Source organism: Mugil cephalus, chromosome 17, assembly GCF_022458985.1.
Source record: "Mugil cephalus isolate CIBA_MC_2020 chromosome 17, CIBA_Mcephalus_1.1, whole genome shotgun sequence".
Lineage (NCBI taxonomy): Eukaryota > Metazoa > Chordata > Actinopteri > Mugiliformes > Mugilidae > Mugil > Mugil cephalus.
Genome location: NC_061786.1, coordinates 4,488,406 through 4,516,178, shown reverse-complemented (window position 1 = coordinate 4,516,178; position 27,773 = coordinate 4,488,406). Strand labels below are relative to the sequence as shown.

Here is a 27,773-nt window from a genome sequence, read left to right as displayed (position 1 = left end):
CCTTTATTCTGAAGCCCAACAGGAAAGTACCTTAGTTATGCAATGTAGTGTCGCATTTGACGGAAAGAAAATCCACTACTGGTTTTCCTGTCAATTTCCCCATGAGCGAAGTGAAACAAGCTGCAAGGTGAGGGCGACGTTAATACATTTACGTATCTTTAGCAGCGTATCAGGATATTTGTTTCATTTCTTTCGCCAAATGTAGTTTTAGTAGCCTGAGCGCTTGGCCCAATATTTATGCTAGTGTACATTAACGTTACCTCTAAGGAGCTAATGTGAGCGAAGACACCTGTGCAACTTTTCCACATTGCACATTCACTGAGCCAAATCAGTGGCATCTGACTGCTTGTTGGGACTAGACATTGCCTTTAATATTACTTCTATGAGGTGTGCTTTATCTGTTGCTAAGCCCGAGTTGGCTTTTGAACATATGCTAGCCGGCTAACTGTCACTGTCGGCATGTTGCTAGGTTAATAGTTGAGTTAGTGGACAAATTTTATTTGAGAACAGCTCGATTTCACTTTAAACAAACTGTAGTGTCACTTGAATCCGGGGTTGTGAAGACGAAACACGGGGGGTTAGTCACTGCTAAAGATGATATCATCTTCGGGTGAAATCATTTAGGTGACTAATGCCAGGTTCATGTGAGAGATGAAGAATAATCTGCATCACTGTGCAGTAGGGCCGTGGTGCTTTTCTGCTGCAGGTCGGTGACTACTACAACAGGTGTGTGCTCCTCTGTGCTCAGGTTGATGAGGTAAAGGTGGCTAATCAGGTCAAGTGAAAACAGTCACACCCACTTAGCAAACTTTGTTATTGTAACAATGACGTATCTGACAGGACATTTAATAGAGTCATAGTCACTAGGGATGTGCGATACCACCTTTTTTCATCTAGATTCGATACCAACTAGTACCAAGGCTAATATTCCCATACCAATAGATGTCTACTTGTGTATATAAAACTTATAAGATAAGAATTAAACAAGCCAAATACCAGACTTTTCGTTTTTGTTTAGAAACAACAGTGTGTTGACATGATCTACGTGTATATGCCAGTGACGGGCACTGTGATGTATTTTCACTGTTAACCTGGATATTGCCTGTCTCTGTGAAGGGCTTCCATCATAGAGGTCGATCTCAGGTGTCAGGTGAGCAAAAGTATTAATATTTCTTGTGAAAGTGGACTTCGCATCGATATTTTGATGTGAAGATTGAATCTAAAAAATACACGGAAGTATCTATTTCTGGATCAATACAAACATCCCTAATAGACACTGCAGTCAAACAGAAGGGAAGTTAATATGTCTGTAGTAAGTTATCATAAAGCAATAGTTGGACTAAATGTTTGGACCCCGTTTTGGCCGGGTTGTCTTTTCATTAGATGTGAAGAAGGGTGCAGGGTGACATCACTGCACAGACGAACAAGGAGAGGCTTTTTGCAGAAGTGGGCCGTTGTCCTGGGTCACACAGCACAGTGCTAATCTGTTGAGAGACCGTGACTGGTGATTACAAGTACTCTGTCACTACATACGAGCTGCATGAACGCTGGAGCAACTTTAAAATGGCAAACGACACTCCCTTGCCAGTTCATTAGGTACACTGGTGTAAATAAATGCGTTCTAATAAAACAGCCCCGCACTCAAGCCTGCCTTCATGACTGTTCTAATGATCCGTTTATGTTGAAATGGAGAGGGGGTAATTCAGCTGTGTGATCGTCCTGGATGATGTAGTTTGACTTAGACTTAGACAGACTTTAATGATCCACTGGGGAAATTGCTTGGTCACAGTAGCTTAGTTGCGCATAAAAGAAACTCTCTTGAGAAGCACAAGTAAAAAGAAAGATAAAGTAATGTTATAATAAAATAAAATATAAGTGATATCTAGTAAAATAAAACAGAAAAGAGCGTAAGAAAAAACTGAATTGGCATATCAACAAATGTACATGAAATAGAGATGAAAGAATAAACAGTATACATAGGAATGACAGTCAGGTGAAATAGTGACCATTAATAAGGATAATATGGGGTTAACTGTTACAGAAAGGTGAGCTGTTGTACAGCTGTATCAATCTGCTGGAGTTCCACTGCATTCAATTTAACACAAAATTGTCATGGCGTATCCAGTAAACAAGCAGAAAGAAGTTTTTGTCCGATATGTTTAAGTGAGGACAATATGTGATAAAATGAATGCAAGTTGAGCTGCTTTAGTTTCAGGGCTAATGTGTCGTTCGTGTTTGCTCACTTACCATCTGTCTCGACGAGACACTTGCACTACTTTTACATCAACAAAATATGATACTCTTCTTGAAGTTTTAAAAAGTTGTTTCTCTGTTTGAAGACTGCATCCAGCAGTTTATTTTAAGGGATTTATTTCATTTCGTTACTCGCTTGATTCATTCAGACTCTTGCTTATAGGTGGTTTAGAAGTGTGGATGCTTGCTGTCAGGGGGAATTGGACAGCGGCCTTCACGGTGAAGGACAGTCCTTGTAATCACAGCCGCCACTTGGATGCCCCTTGGCACTGTTTATATGCACTGTCACCCGACAGACACGTCCTTTACATTGTGATGTTATGGTCGGCTAGTCAGACAAAGTGGCACTGGGGTCAGCAGGGCACATGACTGGAAAGTGAGAGTGACATTCCAGCCGGGGAGAGTCAGATGTGACAACCACATGCCTTCAAAATGTGCTGGCTACTGGGATTGGGTGTGTGTTATTGGAGATTGAGGAGGGGGCAGTCAGTGTGCCTGCGAGTTATTTTGGGAAGGATTTAGTAAGATGTTCTACTGGACCCAGTCTGTGTCTCTGATTTTAGCTTAGCTCGACTGGGAGGCTCTCATGGAGATCAACAGGAAAGAGGATAAAGCAGAGGATGACAGTGAGTGTTGGTTGCGCTGGAAGATTTCACGCTCAGCGTTGCTTTCACAGGCTTAGGCCTGTGTGTGTATGTGTGCTTGTAGTTCAGCCTCTTAAGGGTAGTTCCTTTTTCCTGTGTCCCTCTTACAACGTCATAATGTTTCAAGATTAGACTAGTGTTTGTCTATATGAAGGCGCGGTGGCTGAAGGTGCATCTAATCATAAGCAATTGGAAAAGCAAAAGCAAATTCAAAGCTCGGCTTGGAAAAGTTGTATGAAGAATCAGATTTTTGATGTTTTGAGGTCCACCGTGAATCCATCTTTCCAGGGTGACTAAAACCCATCAGTCAAGATTTGTTTTGTTTTTTTATCTGAAATGTGTTTGAGATCATAGTTATATGTTCTTACTTTGACAAGTGCTGTGTCCTTATCACTAATTTCCTGCCATTTAGTTGAATACTCAACATGATCACCTTATTTTGTTTAGTTGACAGAGAACTTAAGCTGGCACTGCTCTTACTGTCCTGTACTGTGAATACAAGTTGGGATTTCTCATGTTGCACAACTAAAAAGTTTTAATATAGTGTGTCTGCTTTTATGGAGAGATTAGACCTACTTGTGTTCTCAGAATAGACCTTCTAATATTGTTCCAACCACAGGCCCTGAGGGGGAGATGACAAAGGAGGATGTTTCAGAGCCTGTGGAAGGGGACACGGTCCTGGGCAACCACACGAGACTTTCTTCCCATCAGCGGTCAGTTATCCACCAGGTGGCCTCTGCACCCATGCCCAATGACTGTGGTGAGGATCCATACGTGTACACAGTATCTATACACACACACACACACACACAGTGTGACATTTCAGGCTCATCGACACACTCACTGAAGCACTCGGTAGACTGGATTAAAATGTTGTTTGAAATCTTTTCTCTGTGTTTCTGATCATGAAATCTAGTAATAATCACGTCTTGATTTGAATTGACTCAAAACACAACAGCTTTTTAGTATTAGTCATGGTAGTTGAGTATTCGAGAGATTTGTTGTCTTTTCATGGCTGCTCACTTGTAAGGGTACAGGTTTCTTGTAATAATTGTTTTAATGATGGGACTAAAAAATCACTTCATATCTTCAGAAAGTGAAAAAAAAGGAATTCAGAAAACAAAGCAAACAAGAAAACCTTGTATCAGTTTTACAATAAAGGTCTATGTGGATATTACCTGTCAGAAACTAATGCAGTTCATCTCCATTAAGGACTAGATACTTCCCTGTGGTTGAGGGTGGGGGCTGTTTAAACTTCCTACCAGTCCCTTAGAATTGAAGAAACTGCTCGGATGAGTGGCGACACATCTTCTCAAAACTCAACAATTCCAGCTGCTTTTTTAAAATGCTTTTTCATTACCATGTCCTGGATGACTGAAAACCGTCACAGACATATTGGAGCGCATGCTATTTGTTTTTAGTCACAGTCCGGTCATGTTAGGCTTCATTTGGCCCTCGGCATGCCCTCCACTGTTACATCTGATTTTATTCGCCTCTGCAAGCATAGCAAGGGCATTTCCCAACATTACTGATTTGACTGAATCAGTCGAACAGTCTTTTGCAGAAAGTTAGCGTATCTCTGGGAGCATGTGTTTCACACATGCTCTCTTGAGTGTGCATAATGCAAGATTTCAGTTTTTGAGTTAATGCAGTGAACGTGTGTTATTGTCCTTCTGACCCCTCCCCAGAGTTCTCCTTCTTTGACCCCAGTGAGCCGCAGTGCAGGGAGGTTCTTCTGGATCCTAACACCACCATACCAGAGCTGTTTGCTGTCCTCAGGCAGTGGGTTCCCCAGGTGCAGAGAAACATCAGCCTTATTGGCAACGAGGTGACAAAAATTCAGTAACTGTCCTTGCTCTCTAATACATTGCCTGGATGCAGTTGCTTCTCTGTCTTTGCCTTATTACTTTTATTTTCTGCCATAATGTGATAACTGAAAACACCAGAAAACTCTGACTTTTAGTTGTTAATTGAATTTCCAATTCATGCCACCCTCATCCCCCCTCTACCCGTTTCACGGAGTAGCTGCAATGCAGTAAATTGTGCAGGGAAGCACTCGTCTCAAGGGTAAAAGCAGGCGATTACTTTCTTTCACTTAGTAATTGCTACCTATGAGAAAGAAATGCCTCATTTACATGAGTTACAAGAGGCCCAGCTTGCTTGTCATTCATTTGATCATTGCTCCTTGTAGTTTAATTTTATAGCCTATTATGTAATATTTCTGCATAGCGACACCAGATCCTTAGTGGCACTCTGCATGTCTTGTCTTGGCACAGATCCTAAAGAGAGGCTGTGGTGTGAATGATCGAGATGGTCTGACAGATATGAGCCTCCTTCACTATTGCTGCAAGGCTGGTGCCCCGGGCATTGGTTAGTATTTGCAGAGGTGTTAAGTATACAGTCTCAGCTGCACAGTCAAATTTTCTTCTCTTCAGCCTCTCTTAGTTTAAGTTGTTAGTCATATTACTGGATACTATTCGGAATACTTCTGCAATCACTGCTGTTTATCAACCACTCCTTCCACGCAGCCTATACAGCTGATGTACTGTCTGTTATTGCGCCCTCTTCTTACTCAGGAGATGCAGAGACAGCAGCCAGCTTTGCACGCCAGCTCCTCGCCTTGGGTGCTGATCCCAACCTTCGCTCGCGCTGGACTAACATGAGGGCCCTGCACTACGCTGCCTACTTTGACGTGCCCCAGCTTATCTGTGTGGTGCTGCAGGCCTCACAACCTGGAGGTGAGAGCAGAGCTTCAGCCTGAAATGAGAGAGGGAAAGGTTGTCCCAGCAGTCAGTACAGGCTAAACAGTTTTATTTTCAAACCAACTGCAGTGGGGATTACAGCCACAGTAATTTATCTTTTTCCTGTAGTAAACAAGTAAAATCGGATCATATCTTCTGCTATCAAGGCTGTTGTCATCATGTGGCAAGGTTTTCTAGAATTTCTCTGGCTGCTTTTATGTGAGTGGATTGTTAGGTGTGTGTACTGACAACTCACGTACAGACTTGGTGGCAACGGGAATTTACTTTGCATTGATTAAATGCCTTTTATTAATCACTTCACACTTATATTATTCAGTTCTCACATGGCATCCAATTTATGAAAATCACTACTCAGCTGTTAAGGTCTTGTTGATGGATCTGCAAGTAACAAATGGTAATGGGAAAAGCGCTGTACCCAGCAGCCTGTCTTAAACAAGATCCTTGACCGAAAGCACGCCTCAGAAAACAGAGGTTGTATATTAGGAATGAGTGGTTGTCATATCATCCTACGTAAGAATAAACAATGACTTTCGTCATTAAACAGCTCTTAAAGATGTTTTTTTAAGACTCAGGCTTTATCGGTTTAATTTTATCATAGTATATTTTAGTAGACCATAAATCTTTTATGGATCGTATTTTGGCAGGCATTTTTCACAAAAATGTGAAAATGCCTGCCAAAGGCCAGATTTTATTTACGTCATTGTATCTGTGATGAAGCACCTTTGCTCAAACTCTTGAGTGGCGTTGTTTCTGTTCAGACATGAAGGGAATATGGAGATGAGGCCTAAAAAACCTTTTTACACGTTTCTGCACAATTTACTAAGTAAATCATGTAGTATACACAATCCCATTTACTATTTTTATGTAAATATTTCTATTTTTGTTCAGCAGATGACCCGGCATGTCCTGGCATGTATAAATAAATCCAGAGAGACAAATGAAGTCTTTGTCCCCCATTGTTGTGGACTACCCTCGGCCCCAGTAGTCCTTTCCAGATGCTGTAGAAAGTACTTGAGTCCTGTTCCCAGATGTGGGTTTCCGTTAGTCCACAGTTCAGTTTTATGGGGACTTGGCGTTCTGCACAGGAAAATGAAGTCTATAAACACAGTAAAAGTGACTCGATTCCCCTGCACTGTCTGTACTTCTTTAGTGTTACGACCTTTAAGTTCTCCTCTTGTTCAGTGTCTTTAAAAAGTCCTACAACTCTGCTGTTAAACTTCCTTTTACCCAGTGTCATGCCAAATCAATTCTGACAAACCAAGTCAGTCCTCGGCTCTGATCTTTCACACAATGGTCTATTACAGGCAAGATATCATTTTTTAAGCAACTGTGTAAATTATGGTCCATAATTGTTCATTTCAGTCAAATTGAATTCAATTCTTAATTCTTTTTTTTCCAGATGTTGACGCCACCTGCAGTGACTTTGATTTTGGCACAGCCCTGCACATCGCTGCATCCAACCTGTGCACATCAGCCGTCAAATGTCTCTTGGAGCTGGGAGCCAATCCTGCATTCAGAGTAAGTGTCGTTGTTCTTGTGTAATGGGGCTCTCACTGTAAAGCATCTCTCAGATTCCCCCTTCTCGCGTTGCCATTTTTGGTGGTTCTAATCAAACCGAAAGTCGCACTTTCCCCAGTGCTGCTCAAGGGATAAATGGCAAAAATCAGACACACGTTCTCACAAGCAAGGCCACCCACAGGCACAGGAGTATGTTATCCTAAATGAAATCAACAAAAGTGTTTTCTTAAACGACTACATGCAGAACATGTGGAAACAATTATTTTTATCCAGTTTAAAGTTTTGTTACTTTAAATGCATGATTACCTTTAATGTGGTTGCTTTCATCGTGGGATAATTGGATGGGTGAATGCCAGCCTCCCGCATTAACTATCTGCCACCGTTTGTGTTGAAAAGATATCAGCTTGATATTTGCAGAAAGCCATCCAGCAGAGACAGACAAAATAGAGTAGAATCTGCACAGAGTTCGTTTGGGTTCACATCACTTGTCTCCTGTCAACTGTGGTGGATCTACACTGATGGTAATTAATCAGAATTTATAGGAATGTGATGAAAGCATGTAGCCACCAATCATGGACATACTTTTTAAGCTTAACATAACCAGTGCTTGTTTTCATGTGTGTTGTGTAACTGATCAACACAGAGAGGCCTCATCATATCACCTAAAATAATAGCCCCTAAACACAACACCACTTGCAGCTCACACACGTTGTCTTTCAGAACTCCCTCAGAATCCAAAATTCACTGCTTCAGTTTTTTCAACATTTGCAAAACAATCATCATGTGATTTTATCTTTACTCTAGACAGAATCACAATGATTTGATGAAGAACTTCGCAAGAATTCTTCCACTCAGTATGAAGTATAGCAGATTGCAATCTTTTAGTTCCATCAGACCAGGAAATCTATCAAGCCTCAGTTGTATTCCATTTGAGATATTCAGTGTTTTGTGCATATTTCTGGTTTGGCTGTCAGGTAACGCAGCTGTTTAGAATGCAGATTTTCCAAACACATTTGAAATAAACCTGCCACAGGAGTGATAAGTCTGTCTGTCTTGTGCTGCTCACTCACAGTCATTAAATGATCGTGGAGCACTTTGCTGATCAGCTGTTATCAAGAACTGAAGCAGCTACACAGCAGACTCTGTATAATAACCTAGGTATTTTAATTGAAACTTCAACACTAGGACTTTCATAATAATAATGATAACTTGGATTTATATAGGGCTTTTCAATTTACCCAAGGTCGCTTAACAAGAGACAAGATGGGGAAATTTAAGGTCTTGTTCTGTGATCTTTTGCATTCAATAATGTTTTAAGTTTTTTCTTCCTCATGCTCAAATCTGTTTGTTAATGGGAGCAATGCATGTTCTTTGTATGCTCAGATTTTCCCACTGGAGGTCACTAAAGCACTATGGACCATTATCCAATCATTTCTTTGCTGAAAAATGACTGCAGAGGTTCTATACTTTTTAGAATTTGAATGCAGAGCTTGAAGAATGTTTGGACTCTGAGTTTTTTTCGGGGTTAGATAAATGGACATACATGGATGTTTGGTCATTAGCTTGCTAAGGAAAAGTTAAAACATCATCAGAGGAAAATTATTTTCTGCCTGCTTTGTTCTTCATGGCTTATCAGTGCTGCTGCCTGGAGATATGTTGGGATATTGTTATGCTCTTTTCCCCTTGGTCATCATTTGAGAACAACTATGTTAAGTGTGTCCTATTTTAGTTGTCCTGTGGATCACTCTGGTGGTTCTAAGAAAACCGTCAATACACTGCACAGAAAAGTTACATGAACTTCAAGTTGCCTGGGACAGTCTTTCTGTATTTAGTAGACAATGTAATTTAGGGAAAAATTATTGTGCGTTCCATCATTATCCGTCACATTTTTCACCACTATATACATGGTGTGCCAAATGGTGTCGTTCACATTTAAAAATGATGGCGGCAGCTGGCGGTGTGTTATGAGGCATGATACAAGAGCAAAGAAATTCAGTTTCCTTCTGAGTAAAGGTCAGACTTGGAAGTGGTTTAATTTGATATTTCTCTTCTTTGGCCCTGCAGAGATTTGTCACAACAAACCTTGAATTTGAGCAGTGGAAAGTTTAAAGGGATGGAGGAAATAAAAATGTTTCTGGCCTTTCATGCTTCCCTTGCCTCACATGTTATAGATTAGTTGCTGTGGCAGCTCATCATGCTTTCCATTAGTTAGTGGAATTACTGACTTTTTTTTTGGTTTCAGATTGGAATTGAGCCACTCTTTGGTTTATACATGACATTATTCTAAGCACATTTGACTGACAGCGGCATCCAGTTTATGGGAGCTTTAGCTGTTGAGAGTTGAGTTGGTGTTGAGAACTACTTAACATATCACTAATAACAGAATACTTCAGACACCACTTTTGGAAGAAGCTGCCTCTTGATTCCATGGATGTCAGGTCAATCTCGCTGGTTGATTTAGATTTAAACATCACATTGAGAGTTTATACGTCTCTATGATTGGAAAAATTTCCCACGCTAACTGCAAATGAAGGTGGGTAGAATAGTCTCTAAATGAACTCAGTGTCACAATATGAGGATGACAGGCCTCTGCAGTGAAAGGCAAGCTCTTGGTTGAAATTTATCAAAGACCACTTTTATCTGGAGTGGGTGACAAATATAATTGTGTCCCAATTACACCGGCACCGTGGTGTCTCAGTCATCTCCTTCTACCTCTCTGATTCTGTCTCGACTCTCATGAACTGTCGTTTACTTGGGCTATTTGACTAATAGTTCAGGCTGCCTGTCCGCTGATCAGCTTATTAGAAACCCAGCGAAGAAAATCTTTGTTTTTGTGGGCAGAAATACGAATAAAGATTTTGTTTAATCCACCATCCTAATCCCCCATGTAACGGTGACCTTTTTGGAGATAAAAGTTTACTTTGTCACAAAGTTGCCTTTCTTCTAATCAGTTCAAGGATGAACTGATTAGAGTTTGGTGGCCAAATGTCACTGTAAACTCTCAAACACATTCTGGTCATAACACAAGAATATATATATATTTGTATCATACAATATATTCTTACGCTCAGAAACTTTTGGTCCAACTAATACTGTAGAAAAAGCTATTAACCTATGAAGGCTAATTTATTTCTGTTCAGTAAATTGTCAGGTTGTGTTTTGTTTAAGTGGGATGCCTGAATGACTCAGTGGTTAGTGTTGTCCTTTAATCTGGTTCTGTGTTAGGTTAATAAACTCCAGTAATAGGAGTAATAGTTGGATCTTCCTAGTGGCACTGTCAAGTAGTGTCACCTCTGTGGCGTGTCTGTGGCAACTAATGGCAGCCTCATGGCATAGAGAAGTCTGCCACTATCAGTGCTGCACAGTATAATTATTGCACTATTTCCAGAATGTATTTATTTTTTTATACACTGCTTAACAAAATCTAAAGAACACTTTGTAGTCAGAGTATAACATCGGGTCAGTTAAACTTCTGGGATATAGATCTTGTTAAGTAGCAGAGAGGGTTGTTAATCAGTTTCAGCTGCCTCTGTGTTAATTAAAATAAACATCAGGTGCATTAGAGCGGTAACAATGAGATGAGGAATAGGTTTACAGGTGGTCACTGACATTTTGCCCACCTCATATTTTCTGACTGTTTTTCACTAGTTTTGCACTAGTCACTACTGGTAGCATGAGGTGATACCTGGAGCCTACAGAAGTGGCGCAGGCAGTCCAACTCCTCCAGGATGCATCATTAATATGTGCTATTGCCAGAAGGTTTGCTGTGACTCTTAGCACAGTCTCAGGAGCCCGGAGGAGAATCCAGCAGATAGCCAGTTTGTTTAGGGGAGCTGGACTGGACCATAGAAGGTCCTCTAACCATCAGCAGGACCAGCATCATCTCATTTGTTCAAGTAGGAACAGGATGAACACTGTCAGCCCTACAATAAGACCTCCAGCAAATGGTAATGTGACTAAACTTGTAAAAGCTCAATTACACAAGATAGTAGTTAGTTAGTTTCATTGTTGCAGATGATTTTTGTAAACCAAACCAGATTATAAGAGTAAGTAGTTGGTTTATTGGCCAATTGATTGTCTGGCTCACATCCTCTGACCCAAATTGAGTCCATGAGGACACATTATTTCCAACTTTGTGTCATGGTAAATTGTAAAATTGTTTTTTTTTGTTGTTGTTTTTTTGCACAGTTATACTTCAGATCAGTCCCTGGTAAGAGAAACTTGCCTAGGGAAGGGAAGCTTGCCTATCTTGGATTACTGGACAGTTATGACTGACAACACTGTTCAGATATGTGTTTTCTGCTTCCCCTCTGTGGAAGCATACGGTATTTGGCCTTTACTGATTACTGTTACATTACCTCTTGTCAGTTTCAGATTGGAAGTCAGACACTGGTGCAGCTGTGGTTGGGTATATTTAATATTTCGGGAGGCACAGCAGGTTTATCTCCAGGATATCTCACTGACTGCAGCATGCAGCTCACTTTTATTGTTGTAATATGATGTTATAGTAATTTTCTTTTTAACGGCATTCATTTGGCATGCTGGAAAAATAGTTTGTTGAATGAAATTCAGTGTCCACCACCCTCTGTCCTCCTACAGAATGAAAGAGGACAGTGTCCAGCAGACGTTGTGCCTGACCCCCTCGACATGCCCTTGGATATGGCAGATGCAGCTGCCATAGCCAAAGATCTCCGGGCTTTGCTGAGACAGGCTTTACCCAGACCCAGCTCCCCCCTGCCCTTCACACTGCAGCCCCAGTCCGTCCCTGCTCTCTCTGATAAGGCCAGGACGCAGCTCGCCTCCATGGGAATCCGGCTGGGGGACCGCGTGGTGATAGCTGGACAGAAGGTGCGGTACAAGTCCCTGTCAAAGCTCAGGAACCATGATTCACCCTGTTCAGTCAGATGCAGCCTTTTCAGTATGCTTTAAAGTTTTGCCAGGGTATTTCTGAAAAGCTATGTTCTTTTCTGCTGCCATATCTCAAAGTGCTACAATAGAGGGAAGTTGCACCCTTCTAATTAGGACTCCGTGATTAGCTGAATTCAAATGAGTGCACAGTTGTGTTTGGAGGGGAAAACTGAGAAAAAGGCAGTCTCCTAGCAGAAGCTTTCTTTAAATGCAGTCAGTGCTGCATTAACGACAGCTGTATTCCCATTGTAGGATAAATTAAAGGATTATCTTATCAATGTATTTTTGGTGTAATCAGTTAATTAAGTTAATAATAAGATATCATGCTAATGACCAATATCACAAATATTTGTACTGAATAATATAATTATACTTAAATAAATATTAAAAGGTCTTCCCACTCTGAGTTTTAACTAAACGTAAAGAATTAATATAGACTTAGCCTTAGACAGACTTAGACAGACTTTAATGATCCACAAGCCATCAATTTTGCGGCTGCACTTCCATCACATCAGTGCCATGCAACGGTGCAGTGGTTTATTCGAACCAAAGGCAGAAGCTTTGGTTACATTTTCTTTGATTATTTCAGCCCTCAACTGAGAAAAATAACATAGTAGAAAAAATGACTTCTAGTTGCTAAGCAACACCCTTTTGGCATCCTTCCAGCTGTTAGGGTTGTGTCTGTCATTTCATTCTGTTACATTATCAACGTTTATCTGAGCACGTTCAAGTTCAACTCCAGTTATGATGCTGTTAACTGTCTGATAACAACATAAGAAGTTTTTTTAAAAAAAAATGCTTCTTCTCTCTCTTATTATGAACTAAGCTGTGGCTGATTCTTTGTAACAGTGAGATGAGTAATGAGATCAAATGCTTCAAAATGGATACAATGATGTTGTTGCATCCAGTCACTGCAATTATAAGCATTAATGTGAAAAGTGTAATTATGGTCTGTCTTTTTAAAATATAGAAACCAGTTTTAGATTCAATGGTCTGGCTGCGTATTTGCGCATATTTCAGGCTGCCTGATTAGAGGTGGTACTTCTGCTTTTGCTGTTATTTTTTCATTGCAGTGGCTTTGTTTTCATTATATGAAGTATTAATTTAGCCCAAAACATTCCAGTAACACATTGTTGACAAATGTCCTCTACAAATTCAAACAGACTCTTCACAATTCTTGACAGTGTGTCAAGTGCGGTGGTGCAAGCAGCCATAAATATATTTTTTGATATGAAGAAGCATGCTTAGAAAGTTGTTTGTTTAGTCCCATAGGTAAAGTAACAGATGACATTTAAATAATAACCTATAATAATAATATTTTATTTTTTTATGACATTGTTGAATTTGCTACATGATGAATATGATCCAAAAATGTAATAATATTGCAGAAATCAGTCCTATTGTACTTTGTGTTGAAATATGTGTCTGACAACATAGACCAACCCAACATCATCTAAACTATACTTTCAAATACAGAATTATTTTCACAGCATCATCTAGAATGAATAAACTGTAGACCAAGAAATCAGCAATGAGAAGCCAAAAAGCGAATCGTGTAACAGTTGTCAAGCTTCCTAGCCTCCCAGCTAATAGTACAACTGTTCTGGCGCTTTGAATGACAAATACAGACTACTGCCACCTGCTGGTGTAAAGACTTATTTTCTTCCATGTGAGTGCAGAGCATCATGTGCCAGATGGTTGTTGGGTGTAGTCAAACCATGGTCATTTCCTTGACCCAGTGCTTCTCAAACTTTTTGGGTCATTCCCCACTTTGAACAATTATCCTGTCAAATTACACATTTTTAAATTTATTGAACACAAAGTAATGTTATATTTCACATCAAAAATCAGTAACACCAAATAACACAAAGTTCAAAAGAAAATAAAAGTTCAGTTTCGCCATCACTTGCATCAAAAATCAAAAGTAAAAGTACTGAAAATAATGAAACACTGTATTAGTCATTTGCAATAAAAAAACAACAAAGCAAATCCATTCGTCAAGGCAAGTGAGCAAGTGAAAATTGCATTAGTGGCTGCAATGAGCCTGTTTTCCACTGCACATCTTTTCAAAACAGAGTGACAAGCTTGACACTGCCCCTCTTAAATCATACTCAATGGTGAACTGGGATCTGGTATCACTAACCCTGGATTTCCACTGGACACACTCAGCAGTAGATCGCGGCAATTCATGTCAAAGTGAGTGTTTCCAACAGGTGCGTTTCAGAAGTGTCCCACAAATGTGGTGCTGCGTCATTACCTGTAGATCACATCTTTCAGGCAGGAAGTCCATCACATGGTGGGTCAGGGGTTATTGTCAGGGAAGAAGAACCATTAAATTGAATATTTCCTGCCTTGTCTTGGCCCCACCTGTCATGTCTCCATTCCCCACCAGTGGGGTGCGCCCCACACTTTGAGAAGCACCGCCTTGACCCAAATGCCAAATAAAGATTTGTAATCTTTTAAAAATAACTCCACTTAACTGTTACTAGATCAGGGAACGTCTTTTCCTGCTGGCAGGGCTCAAGTGCTGTATGTGAATTGGAGTCGGCCATTGAACAGTGAAAAAGTCTAAATGAAAATAATTTTGCTAGATTTAGTGCATAGACCCAACTGTACACATGGACACAAACATGCAGACAATAAGGAAATACCAGTTGTAGCTCAGCCAGATGTTGGCTGTATTCAGAGTTTTGTGCTTCACTGAGAATGGAATTGCCACTGTGCCAAACTGCAGAGATTAACAAATCAGAAGTCTTATTATCCTCCCTGCACTTTCTAGTTCCGTCTCATACTTTGATCTCTATTTTCCATTTTAATTAGTTCTCTTCTGCCGCCTTAATGGACATAGACATACTAAAATGTTGTACGGTTTCTGGGTGTTCTCTCCCTGACCTTATGCATGGTATGAGGATGAAAGGACTTCTCACAGTGCTTCTCACAGTGCTTGGTGAACTGGCCACTTCTCTTACTGCATGTCCTGTGTTTGTGTTGGATTCTCACATGGTGCATGTATTTGTACTTGATTGCTCTTGTATGCAGGTGGGAACCCTGCGGTTTTGTGGCAGCACTGAGTTTTCGGGAGGCCTCTGGGCCGGAGTGGAACTGGACAAACCAGAGGGAAAGAACGACGGCTCGGTAGCGGGGGTTCAGTACTTCACCTGTCGAATCAAATGTGGTGAGTCATGCTGCAGTTCTTAAAGATCAGATGCACTGATTCTTTCGCCAGCTCCTCTAATTAGTTTCAAAACTAAACCTGTGTAGGACTTAAACTGCTTAGTCAGTTTTCCAAAGGTAACCTATGTAACCCAGGGAAATTACAACAGCCATTTTTGTCCATTGTTAGTATATTCGATATACGTTGTTGTTTTACGTGTTTATCCTTCTGCTGTTCTAATTTTGTGTGATCTTCTGGAAAAAAAACAAAAAAAACAACTTTTGTCTTGTGTTTTTTCAAAGGTATTTTTGCTCCGCTGTCCAAGATAAGCAAACCTTTGGAAAGGCATAAAACCAACACAACAAAGACATCGACACCCATTCGCCCCCCTCGTCGTATTGACCTCTCTCGCATTACCTCCAGGATAAACACAGGTAATTAAAGAACTGTACACAGAGAAAAATCTATATAATGTGTTTGGAATTCAGGCAAGTATATGTATTTTATGATAAATTTGTTAGAAATTTAGGAAGTGGGTTGACACTATGTTTAAATGTGGGTCTTCCTGGTTCCACTCTTGTCATTGAAGTGTTTGTAATACATTTGAGAGGATATGCTTACTTGAGGAGCTTTGCCACAACTGTGTTACTGTGTGCCCTTGGTAAAAAGAAAAACATCAGTGGATAACAGTGGCAATAACACTACAGTGATGGTAAACCTGAATAGCTAGCAGGGCCCTAAGGGCAGAGAAATGTGCAACTTTGCAGGTGAAAAACACGTCATGTAATCTAATGTTGATGCCATCTCAAGTTCCAACCACCTGCTGAATAAATACAAGTGCAGCATCAATTTAAAAAGAAACAGTTGAAGGCCCGTGTCCTTATGTTATTTATTCTTTTGACGTCTCAAACGGTTTTGGTGCCCAGATCATGGTGAAAAGACGTCCTTCCCTGTATGACCCATGTCTGTGCTTGGGATTTATTGCATGTAGATTTACATAGTAGTCTCTCTTTAAGACTGTCAGACAATATATAAATAAGATCGCTAACAACACATTGTTCTCACAGTCCTTGGATGCCAATATTGTCAACCTCCAACTAATGATATCTATACTCCAGTCATCCTGTCTTGGTAGGTCTTGCTGCCTGTAGGGTTTGCAGCTGTATTGTGCTGGTGTAATATTCAAAGGTTTTGAAGGCCGATTGATTTGGGCGTGACTGGAATAGTGGACCTCAGAGTGGCTTGTGCAGTTGGGTGATTGATGGTCCAATTAAGGAAGGTTTAATAACTTGGGCATAGACAGGCTGAATAGCCTTGCAGCCATTCATCACACGGTGTGTGTGCAAGTGTTTGTGTGGCATGCAATGCATGTGGGGGCATCTGAGTCTGCACCTACATGCAACCCAGGAACTTGATTATATTTATGGGCAAACACTTTTCAGGACTTTTTTTATCAGCCATGTAAAAGCCAAACTCTGTGAACCACATGTTTTACTGTCCCGTCAGATCAGCAGCGCAGACAGCTTGCTCATGTTAATGTTTGGATTGGATGAGTCGTTGTGGAAGTGTTCCATCTCACTAACCGGGACAGACAGATAACGCAGACTGGCAGTCTGGCCCCTATTAGTGTGTATCAACTGCAGCTCAGGCCTCAAAAGGTGGTAGAAACATAAGACAGCCTCACAAAGCACAACTGCTTGATTCATAAAGCCTCAGTCACTGCTGCAGTCTGCCAGTTAAGTGGACGTCTGGATGTGGGAGCCATAGATAGAGTCAGGAGGTCCCTGCGAGGTAAAGGTCAAGTGACAAGAAATGTTTGGTATTCGGAGTTGGATTGTAGTCTTCTCTTTGGAATTAAAAGGAAAGACACAGCTCTATCTCTGAGGGGATATTTTCCGAGCTCCCTCTAAATGTGAACTGAAATGACAATCAATAAATACCAGACTTTTTCAAAGAGCAATATGAGGTTTAAACTTACAACTTAAGAGTAATGTCAGGCTGTTTGGGGGAGGATGTTGATTTTTGTTGCAGACACCGAAAGGCTTTTGTCAGTTTAATTCAAGTCAACAAACAATATAAATAGCTTGCAATTATTCATTTTTCTTGCTATAAACTCTTTAAGAACATGATTATGTTTACTTCTGGAGGACATTCTCATTGTGTGCTACTGAGTTTCCCTTTGAAGTATTTTGTGTTCACTCTCATTGAGGCTCTGTGCCTGGATCTGCTTGTCTCAGCATATTTATCTTTTTGTGTTGGAGTAAAAGAAAAATATTTCTTATTTTACTGCTCCTCAACAATGTCACACTGTCCTTTATTTGAATATCCTTTATTTTTCATCTCCTCCTTGTGTTTCATCCTTGGTCCTTGCTGTTTTATCATTTTCTGTCTCCGTCTTTAAATCTACCACTCTTGGACGGCTACTCCCGTTTTCTTTCAGTTTCCTCATTTGTAATTCTCTTTATTCAAACGTGACGGACTACAGAAACTGTATTTCACATAGTGGATTGAAAGTTGTTCCTAATAAATATTTAGTATATAATAACATGATAAGCAGTGAGCTGGTCGCCACTACAAATGATATAGATGAATAGTTCTCTGGATCACATAATTCAACCTGTCAAACTAAACAATATTAATGTAGTTTCTATTTGTCAAACTGACTTCTTCTAATATTGCTCTCTTTCTTGAAATAAGTAACTGTCTGTCTTATTTGTGTGTGTCTGGTGGGAAAGGTTTGATTCCCTCTGTTAAAAAAACACCTGATTATCAAAAAAGTCCACCTGGTCCCCATTACCACTCAGAGGGAGACGACTCGGTCATAAAGACAGGTACTTGAGTTATAGTGTAGCTGGCTTTAATGCACTTTGTAGTGAAGAATGTGGTGTGGAGCTTTGTTTGTGCACTGTTTTTAAAAACCACTGTTCAAATCCTAAAGTTCCTGACCTGTGTTTGATGATGAATGCACCTTAATACTTGAATCCAACATCCTAATCCATCTGTGTTCAGTTCAACGGTGAAAGCAATGCAATTATTTTCATAAATCAGACTGACACTTTAATAAACCTCTGTGTATCCAGCATTAATAATATATTTGCAGTTGAATCATAATTTTGATGGTAAAAATAGATCACAGAATGTATTTCAGTTTCAGCAGAATACTGATCAAAATCCTGAGACTGAAACCAAGGCAGTCCAGTCAGAAATGTTTCAACTGTTTCATGGTCATCCGTGCTTACGGGCCCATTAGCCAGGGCTTACCACTGAAAACTGCTTCTTTTTCTCCAAAGGTTGAGAAGTTTCTTGGCCATCACTGTGCAAGTTTCATTTTGTTTGTAGCCGAAGCTTCTCTTAAAGCTCTCTGGCACAGATTTAATCAATTAGCCTCCAAGAGTTGGACACTTAGTAAACTTATGGACTGTGAAGGTCTGTGAAAGTTAAAACTTAATGAGGTCCTGTGTCCAAATAGCTTCTCAAGAGTGAACTTAGGCGTCCTCCTTCTCTAACTCATTCCCTCGCGCTGTGAGGGGACAAGCATGTTGGTTGTTGCTGGACCTCTATAGCAGCATGCAACTCTAAGACTGAGCTCACTTGATTTGTGCTGACTGAAAATGACATGACACAGCTGGAGGGATTTCTGAGAAATACTGGGATAATTGTGTGATTCCTGATGCTCTTCATTATTTTAATGGCGGTACACTCCCTGACACAGGCCTAAATGGACGGATGGTGGATTCATTATTAAGAGGGAAGGCACCCATTTGGTGCTGTGTGATTTTAGACAGAAAAAGTCAAACATTTAGAATTATGGTTCCAGTGTAGACTAGATGCAACAGTTTTGCCCCCTTTTGACCGTAGTGTGTTCGATGAAATCATGGTATTCATTTAAGCTGGCTTCAATGTCTCTTTGATGCATTTTCTGACCCCTGCACCCTCTGTATTCCTCCTTCCAATGGCAGGTGTCCTCTCCCGCTCTCTTTCCTCTTCGTCCTCCTCACTGGACTCTCGGCCAGGTGCCCGACCTCGTCCACTGCCGAGGCAGCGCCTGCCTCCCAGGCAGCGAAGGGAGCGTCTTTCCATGAGTCCCAGGACGACGCCCTCACCAGCCCTCCGCTCTTTCTCTGGCACTACAACACTTAATACTGCAGGTCTTGTTATTAGATATTATATACTTTAATATGTTATCACTAACTGAAAAAGTTCAGTTGTGCAGGATTTTCACTACATTTTTTTGTTTGTTTCTTTTTCCAAGGTCTTCGAAGTCGGACCCCCTCAGGTAGTAGCTCATTGTGTGAGGGCTCTGATGTTCGCCTGGGGGAGAGGGTGCTGGTGGTGGGCCAGAGAACCGGTGTAGTCCAGTTCTATGGAAAGACCAGCTTTGCTCCAGGTTGGTTGTTAAAATTACTGGTCTCCCTGTGAAGGTTTGACTGTTGAAATCACACCAAACTCTTTGTAATTTCTGTTGACATTTCAATTACATGCTTGAATCATTCAGACAAAGATCTTATTCAGCTCAATTTCTTAATTCTTTTGAGAACAACAACAACTAACCACAGAGAATTGCTCATACATCTCTTACAAATGTATGGAAATGAAATTGGAAGTGATTGTTCATTACTGTATTGTACATGACTTGATTACTTGTATGACTACAGAATACAAGTAATCAACAGAATCCCCAGTGAACAATGAACAAGCACTGATACTGATACTGTTTTCCATGGTGTATTGAAAGTGTATGTGTATGGAAGATCTGAGATATATTTTTAGTGCTGAACATGGGCTCAAGGAAACTAAATGCAGGAAAAGCCATATCAGTGTTGGAAAAATTGTGTCTTGATTTATGATAGAACAAAAATGCTTCAAAGCCTTTATAAAATATTCATTATCCCTTTAATAAATCATCCCTCTCTGACTTTGGTGTTTTTTGGGCAGACATAAAAAATTCTAATTACTACTATTTCCTTTATTGTTCCCAAACATACTATATATCCTGACATTTGTGGTTGAGCGGCTTGAGACCCAGTGATTTCTGGCCAGATAAATCATAATTGCACAGCTTAGGTTAAATGACTATAGAAATTATTAAAAAAAAAAAACTTGACACCTTGTGAATAAATCATTATTCATTTCAAAGTAGAAGTTTTTGTTTCACAAATGCTGAATAGGTTTTATCTTCTGAAATAATATGATATGTGATCAAGGAGAAGTGTGTTTGTTTCATGAACTCCTTCAGTCTCTCCTGATTTATTTGCAAGAAACATCTACATTGTTGAACTTGCATATTTGCTGAACTTGTGTCAAGCATCACTATCGTAACATGAGTCCCATGTGAATAAAGCAGTGAAATGAGGATTACTTAAATTAAAGCTTTATTTGAAAAATCTGGTGCTGAGCAAAAGCTATTGAAACTCAATAAGCTCATAGTATATGTTAAGATTTCAAAGGTAGTTGTGCCCAGGTGCGTCGGTGCATGTATGGATAAATATCCTTCAATTCCATTGTCTTAGCCTTAGTGCACTGAGATTTCCATACCGGGACAAAAGCAGCTATCCCCACAGAAATGTTGTTTATATCTCTTTTTGGCTCTCGCAGTGTGAGTCATCATAAAGAGAGAAGAGAAGGATGCTCAGAACTTACATTCTCCCTCTAATAGCTTATCATTTTACAGTGATGACTGAAAGTTAATGGACTAAACCGCTCTTTGTTTTTGGAGCTAACTGAGAGGGAAATCTATAGTGAATTTTATGCTGTGCAGAACTGAGACGTAGGCCAATAAGCACTGTGAAGTCAGACTTTGTAATGTAACACCATTTTTGATGTCAAACATACATAAAGCATGGCATAATTGACAAGATATCTGAAATTGGCAGTTGTCACAAAATAAATTAGTAGTACTTCTTTTTTCCTCAAAATCTGTTTTTATTTAATTGATATGTGATTGATTTGTGGTCTGACTTTCCCTTGGGGCAGGGCTCTGGTTAGGCATTGAACTGGACAAGCCAAGTGGTAAGAATGATGGATCGGTGGGAGGAGTGAGGTACTTCAGCTGCCCACCAAAACATGGAGTCTTTGCTCCTCCGTCTCGTGTTCAGAGGTGAGTGCCAGCTCTTTAAGGTAGCTTAGCTTTTACACCAATGATTAATACTCCCTTGTGGCTTTCGCCGATGCTGAACCACAGTAGTAAAACTGATTTGTCAAACAAGTATACTTAATAAATTCTTTGAAGTTCGGAGCTAATGTGACAACATGAATTTGGCAATAGGCCCTGGACAGCCTGAGGTTACATTTCATTGCCCTCATCAATATTTCTGATGGTACTAATGAGTTCCTTTGACAGCATCATTTGTGTAAGTGTGGACATATTTGATTTTGCCCTCCGTGCGGCAAATAGTGCTCCTCTGTACTGGTGATTAAGTAGAGTAAGAGTTGTCAAACGTGAGGCCTGCGGCCCTAAAACAGCGTGACTTCTCAATTTAATGTGGCACCTAGTAATGAGCCAGATAACGTCACTCCTGCTTTCAAATACCGATTATAGATGATTGATATGTGAGGTTGCTTGTATTGAAATGTATCAATAAGCCAGTACCTTAGAATGTTGTCAGTGTTTAGTTATTTAAATATATGGCAGCCACATATTTCTGATAAAGAATATGCTACACACCTACTCCTCAAAAGCTGCAATCCAAAACTTGTCATTGTGGACAGGTCTGCCTCTTAGTCACCTCAATAGAAAAGTATATTTTAGCTGGGAGAATATTTTGACTAGAGTTCAAATGACTCTGAGAAAGCTTTCTGGTCTGATCTTGCATTCATGCTGTCATTCTGTAACTAGACATATAATTACAGTAAACCTAATGGCATGCAGAGCTAAAAATCGGATGAATTAAATTATATACATTTCGTCTGGTTGTGTTTTAGAATACTGCAGTGTTGTCTGTAATAACAATGTATGCGAGTAAATAATAATTTTCAGAGCAATAGCCTGAGATTGAGAAAATTGTACTGTGCAAAAATTGAAATTTCAGCTTGAAAGTTACTGGTGAAAACAAGGAAGCCATTTTTTGATATTCAAAGAGATATATCTGTGAGATGTTTGCTGGAATTTGCCTATTGTTCACCACATATTTTAGGACTTTCTAGAACTCTACTGAGGCAGAACAGAATACAAAAAAAAAAAAAACTTCCTTTATCTGCTGCTTTGATGCCGGTGGTGGAGTCTCAGACGTGATCCTCCAGATTCTTCCATCAGTGTTGACGTTAGTTGAGATCTGGTGACTGTGAAGGTTGGAGCATGCTTTGTGATTCACAGACATTTTCATGGACAAGTTTCCACTCGATATTTGTATCAAGTACTATGGTTGGACTAAGTTGTGTTTAGGGTTAGCTGTGACTCATCAGAGAATGGACATGGGCCGTCTGAGGGTGTCCTGTGGCAACATGATGGTGTTAGTGAGGGTCTTTGAGGGGAGGGGCCTCTGTGGTTCATCCCACAGATTCTTGATCAGTTTGGGATCTAGTGAATTTGGAGGCCATGTCAACACCTTGTGCTGTTCTTCGTGTTTTTGTGTGTGTGTCTACGTTGGGCTGCATCCTGCTGGGGATGGCTGCTGCCATTGAGGTGTGTTATTACTATGGGTCTGGTCTGGTCTGGTCTGGTCTACACAGCAAATTGAGAAGAGTTGAATTGTTGGTGTTAAACTAGACATACACTAGTAGAGTTAATTATACTCTGGGTAGAGTTAATCCATTATAATTAAATCTCAGTCGATAAAGAGTTGTTGTCAAAGCCGAGTGTAAAAAGGAAGTGTCACTAATTGCAGCGGTGAGCCATGGAAACGTTACTCGTCTCGCTGTTACTAACCACCCGAACACCTGCTTAATGAGCTAGAGGTTAGCATGGTTAGCATGGTTAGCACGCATGCCTGGCCTCACTGTAACATAGAAAGTGAGTAATGTCAGTAAACGGTACGTTTGGCCTGACGTTTTGTCTGAGTGAGACGAGTCATGCACTTTGTAACCATAGACATAAAACGTGATAAGATGATGCTAATGTTTCGGAGTTGCTAGCTAGCGTGCTAAAGTGGTGCTAACGCTACTCTGTGCCTTACTTTTGCATGTTCTAATATTTGTGGTGCAAGTTTGAAAATAAATGTTTTTGAACTGCCAAACATGACTAGCTTTTTATTTTAGTACAGTTTATTTTCCAAGTATTTTTTGTAGGATTATATAAGAATTATATTGACACCTTTTAAGTGTTATGGGGGTAACACTTGTGTAGTTAAGAAATAGTCCTCCGAGAGAGTTAATTGCTAACACTACATAAAAGTGTTTAAAAAAAACTAACACTCGTTGATGTTTGACAGTGTGTTAAATTTAACTACAAGAAGAGTCAAATTGACACTAACTTGGTGTAAAGGTACCAACACTTGAAAAAGTGTTTAAAAGTGTTACGATCAGCTCTTACAGTGTTAGTTTGGTTATGCTGATTTTACTGTGTAGGTGGGTGCTACATGTCTAAGTAACATCTACATGAATGCCAGGTCCAAAAGTTTCCCAGCAGAACACTGAACATTGACATTATCAGCTCTTTGCCTTTCTTAGTCACTTTACCTGCTGCTTGGCATTTTCCTCTCCTGTTCCCAGATCTTTATTGTTTTCTCTATTATCTTTTGCTCTAAAAAAACATGTTTATGTAAAGGTTCCTTTTTGGAAAGTAAGTTTTCACCATCCCCTATTCATGTTCTTCTTCTATACTTTTTCTTAATTAACCCTGGGTTACAGAGTGTGTGTTCAGCTGAGCACATGCTTCTGTGCTGTCTAATGAATATCACGTTCTCTCCATTCAGGAACTTGTTTTTCCTTCTCTTTTCTTTTCCTGTCAGTAGCTGTCACAACTCATTAAGAAAACACACACACACAAATCTCATCCCTTATAAAACAAGCGAACCCTTTCCCCTCTTTTTCTCATTTCTCAATATCGCAACTCGACAACTCTATTGATTGATAATGTAACAATTAACATCCTATAGTGACATAAGAAACCAACAATACACTGGACAGATGGCCTTGTGCCAACAATAGTGGTGTTTTTTTTATCATTTCATTTCAGAAAGGTTGTCATCAACATAAGCTCACAATTGGACGTTATAATATGCAGCATATTGTTGATTGAAGTAAACTTTGGATAAGGATCAGTGAAAGTTTTGCACAACAGTTCTTCTCAATGTGTAAAAATCTAGAAGACGCATGCGGTTTGTGTTTCTGCTCTCAGGATCCATGGATCGGTTGATTGCCTTTCAGAGCTGACGTCCTCACGTCTAAGTCATCCTTTCAGTGGTGAGGCCCCTTTGTAGCTTACTTTGACTAAGATTTATTTTTAATGTGTCTTTGCATGTATTATTCTATGAATGCCTTGGAAGACATTTTTAAGCAAGTGTCTGTGTGGCAGCCCTTGACTCTTGTGATTGCTGCACAGGGACAATTCGCCGCAGTTTCAGCACATCATCTGCCATCGCCACTCCAAAGGAGACAAGCAGAAGAAGCCCCGTTACAAGGTTTGTCTCTCTTTTCTGCACATCTTTCTCATTTCTTCCTCCCCTCAGCTTCATCCTAATCCCCCCTAGCAGTCGCAGAATCGATACTGATCTGAACCAGTGGTATTAGTCAGCAGAAGATTCCTTTCTTAAATGTCCTGTGAATGATTGTGATTATAATGGGAGAGAACAAGGAATTGAAGATCAATCCCCCGACTCAGCCTTCTTTTGATATATTCTTTCACATTGCATACGTTTTCTCATAAATCTTTCTTGCTGTATTTTTTCTGTGTTCCCACAATTTCACAACAACAAAAAAACGCCAAAAAATAAAGGAGTCGTTCCAATCCTCACCGTCGGCGCTGGAGCACCCTCAGCAGCATCCCTGGAAGCACAGCGCGGTCCAGTCCCACGCCCAGCTCTGACGGACAGGTCAGCCTTCACGTGGGAATGCAGGTCCTGCTGAACAGCGCCAACGAGATGGCGTTCATCCGCTACCTGGGCACCGCAGACTTTGCCCCGGGCCTTTGGCTCGGTCTGGAGCTCCGGAGCCCCAAGGGCAAGAATGATGGCTCTGTGGGTGGCCGCCGCTACTTCACCTGCCGCCCCGGCCACGGCGTGCTGGTCCGTCCCAGCCGTGTCACCTACCGCGGTATTAATGGGTCATGCTTGGTGAAGGAAAACAGCTGATATCTAAAGCAAACGGAGGGTGTGGGTGAGTTTTGACCATCTGTTTATGATCCGTTGACAGTTGAAAGCTGGATTCTCCATCTTTTTCCATCATCTATCAATAATTTTCTAATTTGTATGCTCTGTACTGTTCAGAGGTGTTGTGAGTTATAAGAGTCAAACCAATTACTATTAGTTTTTGAAAAGTGTAGGTGACAAAGCACTTTATGAAGTTAACTTTAAATTAATAAGATTAGTTTTTGCGAGTCCAGTCTTAATAAGACATAAAACACTGCACTACTTTTAATCTGATTGCACTGGCAAACATTGATTTGAGAGATTAGAATACGATAACATGGATGGTATGGATGTGCACACGTTAAGAACTATTTCTATACCCAAAGTTCATTTTAACTTAGATTTTTATCTTATAATTTAGGTGATAATGTAGTCTGTTGTCTAACCAAAAGTGTTGATGTGTGTGGGTACGGCAGCATGTGTTTATCAATTAAGAGCCCTTTGAAACAAGAGAGTTGATTGATTTTTTTTTACCAGGGTTGTCAAATGACTTTCGGGATAATTGACAGATGCTGAATCCAACCTGAATTTCAGTTTTATAAATGAATGTGGATTAAACAGAATTTAATTAAGCTCAGACCTCCATCAGCCTCCATCAAAGTCCAACGGCAGCAACAGAAGTTGTCTCCTCCTGCGTACATCAGTCTCTGCCACACACTGTCTATTAGCCTGATGCAGATAAATGATGGTTACATTGCGCTAGGACGTAGCAAAAACTTCCTATTACCAGTGACAGTGATTCCCTTATGTTTATCAACAGACTGAAAACATTGTTGGGTCGGGGCTGCTCAGATGACACACTATCAGTACCAGGGTTTCTGTCTGATCAGAAAAAATAACCTGATTAGTCCTTAATAACTGATTTTTGCGAAGAGTGGTGTCAGCTTTACTGTGATAAATGTCACAATGTGAAAATTTCCATCTTCATTATAATCTTGGACACGCTCATCAGGATTCTGTACATTGCACGGTCACTACCATTTTGAACTGTGTAATCTCCAAATGCCGGTTAATAAAAGCGATATTTGAGTGAGTGCATTTAAAAGATCTCTTGTATGTTCCCAGCTTGGGTGTTGGATCTGCTTTTCAGTAATGCATAGTGTTACATTTGTTGAGGAGATAATTGCATTTGGTGCTTAATTGAGTGTGGCTTGACACAGGAAATATGCAATCATCCAGAAGTTTCAAGGACTGGAGTTTCCTATCTGATTAGAGCCGTCTGAGCAGCTCGTTAGAGAACAAGCCATTGATTGTGCATGTGGAAAACAGGCCTGCTATTCAGTAAAACACTCATGTACTACCATCCAATTAGAGCATGTAGGCCACAACTGTAACTGTAGAGTCCCCAGGGGCCTTTTCTCATTGATCTGCCTGACGCTGTGATTGAAAAGCAGTGAAGGTTTTCATCATATTTTCTGAAATATTTGCTACATATGAAATAAGTGGGCGAAAATGGTTCTTATAGATATATTTACATCTGCACTTAGTAATGGATAAATAGCTTTTCATTTAAGTTCAGGACATATTTGTGATTATTTCTGTAACTTGTATGTATTCCACATTTCAAATTCCATCTATAGAAATGTGTCTCATTTATTGATGTGTCTGTATTAGGTATGAAAGTCTTCAAGCCCTGGATTCTGTGTATGTATATCTGAGGTGTGGGTGTGTGACAGAGGGATTTGACCTGATACATGTTGTGGGTCGAAATTGTATTTGTAAAATAAAATTAAAGATTATATTCTAATGACATCTCTATAGCCTTTGCCTTCTATATGTGTGTGCTTTTATTGAGTGTGGCTGCACTAATGACTACGAGGCTTGCCTAACATTCTTGAATTGCAGAGAAAAAAAAACAGGGAAGAGTTGTCTTTAGTGAGCAAAAGGGAAATCGCACAAGCACTTTGAAATGGTCACACTTACCATTCAATTCCACTGGGACTCATTGCTGTCAAAGCTGAAAAAAGCCTCGTGCTGGAGTGGCGTTCTTTGCTCACTGCCGGCCTCGGCACACACATTCAAGTTTGATTGGGTATGACATATCCTGCCATGATAGTGGAACAAATAGATGCCTGAATGCTTGTTTAAAACTGTTTCTATGCTCAGTGTTGCTTATTTTATTGTCCAAACAGGAAAAATGAAAGCAAGGGAAAGGATCTAGGGAAGCAGTGTTTGCCCAGTCAAACTACTGACTGACAGGGTGAAACTGGATATAAAAGTTCTAGATGTGCAATTAGACACATTAATACTA

The 27,773-nt window shown here is 40.2% G+C and overlaps 1 protein-coding gene across 3 annotated transcripts; it reads left to right on the top strand.

The window, feature by feature from the left end:
• On the top strand, nt 1–27,274 carry LOC125024063 (CAP-Gly domain-containing linker protein 4-like). 3 transcript variants are annotated; one of them, XM_047611719.1, is made up of 16 exons: nt 1–127; nt 3,517–3,657; nt 4,586–4,725; nt 5,174–5,267; nt 5,474–5,635; nt 7,059–7,177; nt 11,777–12,025; nt 15,125–15,260; nt 15,542–15,673; nt 17,975–18,070; nt 19,199–19,387; nt 19,492–19,626; nt 21,213–21,336; nt 24,514–24,578; nt 24,718–24,796; nt 25,111–27,274. In XM_047611719.1, the coding sequence occupies exons 2-16, from the start codon at nt 3,531–3,533 to the stop codon at nt 25,463–25,465; spliced, it is 2,202 nt and encodes a 733-aa protein (XP_047467675.1). In that variant the 5' UTR covers nt 1–127; nt 3,517–3,530; the 3' UTR covers nt 25,466–27,274. The 3 variants fall into 3 exon arrangements, with proteins under 3 accessions (XP_047467675.1, XP_047467674.1, XP_047467676.1); XM_047611718.1 differs by lacking the exon at nt 1–127 and adding an exon at nt 2,721–2,879; XM_047611720.1 differs by lacking the exons at nt 1–127; nt 17,975–18,070 and adding an exon at nt 2,721–2,879.
• Nucleotides 27,275–27,773: the final 499 nt, after the last annotated feature.